Genomic DNA, 9,404 nt, shown 5'->3' on the forward strand with positions numbered 1-9,404 from the left:
TTGACAAACCTAGTTCACAATCCTTTGCGACAAACGCGTAACAACGGTTTTTATGTCTTTATAACTCTATACGGAAATATTAAAACGAGCTATGGTTTGTATGATGTAAAGACTTTGCACCTACATTGAGATCTAGGAAGTAAAGGTTGAATGAACGCCATAGACTCATTTGATCTTGTGTACATAGTGACATATTTTTGCACAATCATTTGGTTATTCTTCTCATATAATAACAAAACGTGTATGTTTACGAAAAGTAATAGAAATGAAAACATTTCTTAACATCAATTTAAATTAATTAATTTATTTTTGTATAAAATTTATAACTTAACAACAACATAATAATTTTAAAAGTATACTAGCTATAAATATTGCAATACCTCCACCAATCAATACCCATGTAATTATAGTAACGGTATTTAATTCTGCTAAGTACGTATCATGTATCTTGTCAATTAAATCCCAAGGTAATTCCATGGTCTGAAATGAATTGAAATTTTAATATTTGTTTTATTTATATCTAAAATACTTACTTCTTCAATCCACAATACAGGATAGATCGTAGGCTCCAGTCCAGTCATTACATTGACACGATCAATATTTCTTATAACCATGTTGTATTGGAATCTTTTTACTATTTTTAATGGTGTGCCAGTGCCCTATTTGTTCCACAAAAAATTATTATGAAAAAATTAAATGTTTGTCAAAACTTACGGCCTCTATAAGTGTATAAGAACCATGATCGTCCCAATTTGCGGTTAATCCTTGTACGGGATTTGGTAAATTTCTTACATCCAGGAAATGAGGATATGAAAGCACTACGTGTGATCCTAAAAAATAATATGGCTCAATCTTTTTGATCCTTTTTTTTCTTATCTTTAATACCTGTACAAGTGAAAAGATCTGTAAACCCGTTTTGCCAACATTGCTCAGAACCATCAGGCAAGTTGGTTCCTCTAGTACAATAACAAGTGTTATCGTTGTCGTTGTTAAGAGTTGTTTCTTCAAATTCACGTCTTTGAGTTGATATACCTTCAAAATCTACATTTTCGACATGTTCTAAAGTTACCGTCCTTTAAGATTAAGTAAAAATTGTTTAAATAGACAATGATATTTACACAGTTTAATTGCTTTTTTTTTTCTTACCTACAAATGTCGCTATAAAATATTCTAAAGTTATCATTTCTATGTATATTCGGTGGAAATATGGTTGAATCGCGACCATTAATTTCTCTACATTGTCCGGTGTTTCCCCAAATATTATTTGGTAAATTAGGCTGCCCATTCCATGTCCTGATCAAACCAAGATCTCTAATATCATCCATTCCAGCGGTTATTACATAAGTACCATCAAAAGCATTATGTCTCTGTGTAATTAAAATTTTAATTTATTACCGAATAAAAATTAATTTTATTTACATGTCTTAAAAATGCAAATGATAAAGCTGTTGCTCCTTGCGCTTCAATATAGTCCATATTATTTATGTCATCTCTGCTTGGGCATAAATTAGGAGCTGCTGTTGGGTTTGCACAAAATGTGTATCCTTGAAATAAAAAGTCTCTAACACTGAATCTTCGAAACAAATTTTCTGGGTTTTCAAATGCTGAGTTTATTTCGTCGTTAATACCTTCTGGTAACCTGTTTTCTATTGATTGTACTAAACTCTATAAATAAATTAAGTGATTAATAAAATATATTAAGTAAAAAATAAAATAAAATTTTGTGAGTTTACACACCACTAATGGAACATTAAGTAAATTTAATTGTTCTGTATCAGGAAATGCTGATTCTGTTGCATCAAAATCAAATGTGAGGTGTTCTTGGTATGTTATGGTATCGTCGTCGGCATTTCTGTTATCTACTGTTTTTCGCCTGTTCATTCTGAATAACGTAAACAATGTGTGTTAATATTCAATTCTATACTGCCAGAAAGAAAGGAAAAGAAACTAAAAAAAAAAACTTACTTATATACGAATGGTCCTCTTTGATTCACCGTCCTAAAGTTCGTTTCGGAACTAGGTTCGAAAAAATAAATTTTCGCTGTTTGATTGAAAGGCAAAACTTGCCACCTTTCAAATTGATCAGTACCATACTCTAATCTAACTCTCTAAACAAAACGAAATTAATTTACTGTAAATGAAAGTTTTTATTAAAATAACTTACTCTCTCTACTTCATCTCTAATGTTATCAGGTAAAACAGCAAAACCTACAACTGCACCGATAATAATTGCAGCTATACCAACTCCAGCTATAATGAAAGCAATAAACTTGCAAAGTATACCACAACACATTTTCGCGATCTAAATACACTGCACGTTGATCGTAAACTATGTTAACATGTTGAAAATATATCGAAATTTGGTGGTTAGTAAAATCCGTCCGAGCCTTTTATCTTGTTTACGTTAGGGTAAAATCTTATCATTTTCCATGAAAAACATAAATTATTATAAACGGTGGTATCTGGAGATTTCTTTGGGCATTAGTCGTTTATTCATTAAGATTAAGGGGAGTTTAGAGCTAATCTGTTAATCGAGGTTGAAGTATAACATATGAGTCAGAATTACGATAATGGGAAGAATTGCGAAATATATAGAATTATTTTTATTAATGTGAATCATATTTGTTTATGAAATGATTAACTAGTTCAGTATGTCTTTTGCGAACATTGGTAAAGAAATCTTGGAGGATTACGAAAAATTGCTAGAGTAACAGAAAATACACTATTAATGTATACACTATACTCTTTTGATAGACATTAAAGTATGTTAATACTTGATATCTGCATTTCTTTTACATATTCTTCTACACTTAAAATTGTCTGTCGTAATAATTAAATATATGGTTTTAAAATGTATCAATTTAAAATCTAAATTAATTAAATTTGAAACATTTTTTTGATGTGTAAGCATGAACAAGTCAAGATTACATCGGCTAAAATAAATAATTTCGATTGAAAGTGTGAATAAATCGATACTGATGCTCTTGATCCTATTCAAGCATCAGATCAACAGTTTCGAAGATAAATTTTGTGAATTTATGCGATGAGTAAATGACTCATATATATGAAATAAGTGTGAACACAAACAAAAATAGAAGTTTATAGTGGTCGAAAGACTAGCGTCGATGTAGACAATATATATGTACAGGGTGGTGGGGATCTCCGAAACCGAAACAACACAGCATATGTAAAAAGAATAATATGCATCATGGAAAAAAGGTAGGAAACTTGGAACAACATAATAGGAAAAATAATAAAGAAGAAAGATATAACCTGGACTGAAGCGAAAAAGGTCGCTGAAATCAGAAATGACTTTAAATTTTTTATATAGAATTATTATGACAAAGTAGCATAAGGAAATCTGATACTTAATCTCTGGTTTACACAAGATAGTGCTACAAGGAACGGTAGCTAAGGTTAAAATGTTCTACTATGTTGCCAAATGTGTTTTCATGATTTATTTTAAAGCTAAAGAAAATAACTTTAACAAAAAACTAGTTTTCATAATTCTTTTTATTCTAAATTACAGTATATTTATCAACAGATATTGAATATTAACGATTATTTATGGACAAATTATCCGAAGTTCGAGAACCTCATGAAGAAGTATGAAGCATGGTACAACATTTTAAAATTACGATTTTCGCTTTAGAATCGAACGAAGAATGTCGCTATGTGTACATTATCCGCCAATTTCTAAACACCCTGTATAATAGATATGGCGTAAAACACATAAATATAACAGTACTTTTTAGTTGCTGCTTTCACTTTTCACGTACTGATGGCACATATTGATAATTTGTTGCATTTTTCGCATTCGGTTTTATTTTTGATATCCTTAAATGCAAATTAAGGTCGTGTAGAGTATAGTATTTCACATATTTCTAATAATATATCTGTGAGCCGATATTATAGATCCCCCTCTTTTAATCCATCTTTCGAGAAACTTTTTAGAAAATTATTATCTGGTAGTCCATAATATGCCGGTGATCCGTTATATTTGAGACAATACTTAAATCCGTTTACTGATGTAATATTATCGAGGAAGATACAAATTAAAATTAATGCGCTCAGGTAGAAACCAACCCAACCCAACTCAACGATATTGTAATAATCTAGCCCCGATATTTATTGACCATCGTCTTTGGCGGGACCTTTTGCGTATTAAATGTACGTTTTCATTTTTCATTCGTGCAGGTTAATGACTATTTAGGATACTTGCCTTACAATGAGTAAATTTGGATTCATCATTGCAAAGAATGTTTTCAATAAAATGTGGTTAATTATTTACGGAATGCATTAAACATCTACAAAATCTGACTCGAATCTCTTTCATTCCATCATGTAGAACTTGAACAAACTAGTCCTCGTTAATAATTTATGAATTGTATCCTTTTGGAATAATGTTTGTAATGATGCAAATCGAAGGCTTGTACTTGGGATTCAAGAATTTTCTATTTTTATAGGATAACGTATTTGGCAATCTATAACTTGTTAGGTCAATTGCGTTGTCATTTCAGATGCCTATTTAAGGATTCAAAGACTTAGATTGTTCTTTTTTATTGGAAATAATAATAAGGTTTTCCGTTCAATTTATAATGAAACGGTATCTGATTAACGAATACTATAGAAGTGAATATGCACAACTGTAGTTATAATTTAGGGTCAATAACATTGAAAAATGTAGAGACAGTAAATCAACATTTCTAAAATGCATAATTTTTAGGATATAATGTTTTGATTACATTTAGTTGTGATGGCCAAGATCCTGGTATCCTTAAATATATGTTCTTCAACACTAGATTATATGTAAACAGTGTTATTAGTAAAAAGTGCAATAATAGTTATCTGAAAATAAAACTGCAGGGTAGCGATGGAGTTCCACTACACTTTACCTTTCACTCTTCATATTACTCACTATAATTTACTACTCTATATATAATTTTCCTTGAATATGTTATATATCATGAACAACGCGATTGACTAATCAATTTCCGTTATTAATTTATGCATACGCTACAGATATTATGCCCATAAGTTGACTTGCGTGAGAGTAACATGGTTTCTAATGAATACGTCTGCTGTGCATAGAAAATGTACACGCGAAAAAGTAAAAGTGAAAATCTAAAATATGTACAACGAGTACAGTGTGATTAAATTAAAGTTCCGTAAGATGTCCTTGAAAAGAAAGTATCACCTTGCATTATTAATACTATTATTTCTTTATAAATGCATCTTATCGCTCAAGACTATAGGAAAAGCTGCCTGGCTTAACGCAATAGGCATTTTTTACCCATTTGGTATACCGTATTTTCTCGAATGTAATCCGCACCTTTTTTACAAATTTTATGTGCTCTAAAATCAAATGCGGATTACAATCGGGTGCGGATTAGATTCGCAGTAGTATAGTTGCAATTTGGAAAATAGCAAAATAAAATCGCATTATAACAATAACACTTTATTAAGGGTTTTAGAACGATATTTACATTTTTATGTATCATTTTCTTCCCATATTACGTCATCTTCGGATCAATACGGATCAATTCGGATTATACAAAACTTCTTAAATGATGTTATAATATTGTTTTCAGGGATCGTTTTCCATGTCGCCTACACTCTGTAACGAAGTTACATTATTTCTATTTTTCCAAAAACCGAATAACCCGAAATATTACCGAAAATTAAACATATCCGAGTATGCTTCCCACACTACCTCGATACGGTACAGTTTCCATCCGATTTGCAGAAATTCCGAAAGAGATATCTTATTACCTTATCACTGCCCGTTTATGCAACCCATTTTACATTTTATTAATTTTGATTATTTTCTTAATTAAACTTTAATTTTCTCCGTTTCACATTTCGAAAGCGCTATTTTAAATTCCAACAACGTTCCCTGACCGAATCATCAATAAATGAAAGTGATTAATAAAATTGCTGAATCACGAAAACATGTGCTTTCCGAAAAATTATTATCAAATAATTAAATAATTCCGAAATTAACAAATTTCCAAACAAGATACGACAAGCCACATGTTTCTATCCGTCCAGCCGACCGTTCCGAGGAAGTTTCAGCAGCCAGCGAGCTACCGTTCAGCTACCGTACGGCATCTATTTTTTATGATGCGGAATTAGAAATCGTAGAACGATCAAACCGATTTCTAACAATTACAAATATCATGAAATAACCGTTGAACAATTTTAAATACGATCCGCTTATTATTAACATGATTATTAACCGAAAACCATCCCGCATCATAAATAATTAATTACTCCATTCCTGATGGTCATCCGTTGAAAATATTGCCCATGTAGGATTGCCCCGAACATCATCCAACTGCTGGAATTGTTTTGTGTTAAGGTGCGTGTAAATTAATACCGATTAATTGGTTTTAACGTGAAACACGTGGTCGGGAAAACGTTTGTGAATATAAGTGCCGTAAACAGTGACCGATTTTGTTAAAAATATTTTTGTGATTTTCCGTATAAGTAAGGGTATCTTTTGATTTGTGTTATAAATTTTTCCGTTAATTATTGTTGATTAATTGTTAATTACTCCGCCGTTCTTTAGCCGATTTTACCCGTTCAAAGACTGTAATTATGTAATTTTATGTCCCGCATCCGATAGCGCCGTCAGAATTTTGCTATCTTTGTTAATTAGCGCCGCGCATTGTAAATTAGTCGTTGATAACTTGTACTGATACGATCCCCCACGCGGAAAAATCCAGTTTTCGCCCCAAAATGGTATAAATAGCCGGCCAAAATTCTGATTTTTAACAGTTCTTCATCAGTACTACGACCGTTTTCAACAAGTTCTACAACAGTCTTCGTCAATAGTTAATTTCCGAAATATCCGTATTTCAGTTTACCGTAAGTCCAATTTATTTTGATAGACTTTGATTTTATTTTGCTGTTTATTTTCATTAATTGTTGTACATTTTGTCCCAACCTTAATACTCTTGGAAGGTTCTTCGAGTATTCCGTTCCTTTGCACCTTAGGAAGGTTTCCAGGTGTATCCCATACCTCCGCCTCACTTTTTATTTGTTTAATTTAAATTCATTTATTTTAAAGTCAAAGTCTTGTCAATTTATTCCCACCGTCCCCATTCTCCGACCGTGGTCACAAAACAATAAACTGCCCTCCTATTTGTTTATTTTATAATTAATAAAGTTTCCCATACCGAATCCCTGAATCTCCGACTGTAACCCCCAAAAGTTACCTGGAGGCGAAAGAGTTCCTTAACTCTCTAAACATAAGGTGGCGCCCGAGACCGTTAACATCCCGAACACATAATAGGGCACCAAGACCCCTTTTCCTAGGACCGAACCAGGATAAGGTCGTCGCAACTCACTGAACAAGTTCAGAAGCTTCTTTAATTGCTCCCGGTTTTGTTAATTCTCGAGTTAGTAAATATATATATACGTACACAGGTTGTAGTATGGATGTTATTCCACCAGGTATTATTATTATGACAAGAAGTCTAAATCAAGGGCAATTTAGTCTATGATTAATTAATATCCTTATTTAATAATCCTCCTGGTCTAAGACTCCATACTTGTCTTAATCATTCCATCATCAGCTTTTCCATTATCCATCCTTTTTGTTGTGCCCTAACTAGGACGTCATTTGGAAAGTCTTTCAGATTTCAGAATGTTTTTTTTCTCAATATTACTAATGACAGCAATTTTTCCCTATCACTTGTTACTGCTAGCATCAATGTTATGCGCAATTTTTCGCAACCACTCGTCTATAAAGAAATTTCCCACACACCTCTTCTTTCCAGTGTGTAATTGGGTGGCATATCCAGACAAATTGAAATTTTCTTGAAAATCATTAGGAGCTTTTGGGACATTGTAGTTATACGCCTCAACGATAACATCATTCGGCGCATAAATCCCACAGTCCAACCTTTGCTAGTATTAAAAATTTTTAGTCCCTCCTTTCGTTTTTCTTGAGAGAACTAGAAAACTGCCTCGTCAATTTCATGAAATTGTCTCTTCTTTGGCCCGGTAAACTTTTTGCACGATGCCTCACAGTCTGCAATAGCTACCTGGTCTTTCCGCAACAGCCGCAACGTTACTCTCATTATCAGCAAAAATTGTACCAGCTTTTCAATTTCCTTAACGCTAACTTAATAACATCTCTTTAAACTTTGCTGTATAGAAGAACCTTTTAGATTTTTGCTACTTATTTTAATAATTACGCTATTATATGTATAATTAAGCACACACCATGTTCGAGCTACTACGAGGGCAGTATATGAACGGAATTCGTGCTAGGCATTACTATTTATTTTTAAAATTATATTTATTTTCCAATTTTTTCTGGCTAGGTAAATTTAAAGTCTAGTCTAATAAAAACTCGTCGTAAGCAAGGTTTCTTTAGGTGCATCAGCGTCAGTCAACAGAAAAAATATATATTTATGGTTAACAACAAGCATCGCATCGTTTTGGTGTTGTCGAATTGCTCAAAAAAGATCCGGATTACATTTGCAAACTAAATTTTTTTACCACTATGCATTCTTAAAATCGGGGTGCGGATTAGATTCGAGTGCGGATAAGATTCGAGAAAATACGGTATATGGACAATTATTTTAGAACTGTTTATTAACCCGAGTATACAGGATATTTAGAATCGAAAATCTTAATGTTAAAATGTTGTTCTACTATGTTGCCAAATGTGTTTTTCATGATTTATTTTAAAACTAAAGAAAATAACTTTAACAAAAAATTAGTTTTCAAAATTCTTTTTATTCTAAATTACAGTATATTTATCAACAGATATTGAATATTAACGATTATTTATGGACAAATTATCCGAACTTTGAGAACCACATGAAGAAGTATGGAGCATGGTACAACATTTTAAAATTATGATTTTCGCTTTAGAATCGAACGAAGAATGTCGCTACGTGTACAGTCGGTACGATATTTGTTTGAGCCATAATTCCCAGAAAGGAAAAAATCAATGACGTTCTATTCTCAGAAAGCAACGGTTAATCACGGCTTGATATTTGCAAGCAGTAGCGTACCTTTAAACCATTCACGATATATAAACGCTCATTGCAAGTATAAACGCCCACTTGCTATGCCGCCGCCAACGACTTCCGGGTGTCCGATGTTATAGATTCCAAGAATCTGACGTAGTAGTTTTCCAAGAAATTTGGCTTAACAAATATCGTACCGGCTGCACATTATCCGACAATTTTGTAAACATCCTGTATAATAGATATGGCGTAAAATACATAAATATAACAGTACTTTTTAGTTGCTGCTTTCACTTTTCACGTACTGATGGCACATACTGATAATTTGTTGCATTTTTTGCATTCGGTTTTAGTTTTGAAATCCATCCCAGACGGACGGTCTTGACATTTACTTGATGCTATCTTTGGATGTTTTGG

The 9,404-nt window shown here is 32.4% G+C and overlaps 1 protein-coding gene across 1 annotated transcript; it reads right to left on the reverse strand.

Annotated features, from left to right (window-relative positions):
- Positions 1-327: 327 nt before the first annotated feature.
- On the reverse strand, positions 328-2,622 carry LOC139429602 (sensory neuron membrane protein 2-like). The gene is made up of 9 exons (XM_071195534.1): positions 2,165-2,622; positions 1,966-2,108; positions 1,738-1,882; positions 1,420-1,665; positions 1,147-1,367; positions 886-1,073; positions 715-830; positions 534-659; positions 328-480 (listed from the first exon to the last, which is right to left on the reverse strand). Exons 1-9 carry the CDS (start codon positions 2,291-2,293, stop codon positions 328-330), a joined length of 1,467 nt encoding a protein of 488 aa, XP_071051635.1. The 5' UTR covers positions 2,294-2,622.
- Between the last annotated feature and the right edge of the window lie 6,782 nt (positions 2,623-9,404).

Source organism: Onthophagus taurus, chromosome 1, assembly GCF_036711975.1.
Source record: "Onthophagus taurus isolate NC chromosome 1, IU_Otau_3.0, whole genome shotgun sequence".
NCBI classification, from domain to species: Eukaryota; Metazoa; Arthropoda; class Insecta; order Coleoptera; family Scarabaeidae; genus Onthophagus; species Onthophagus taurus.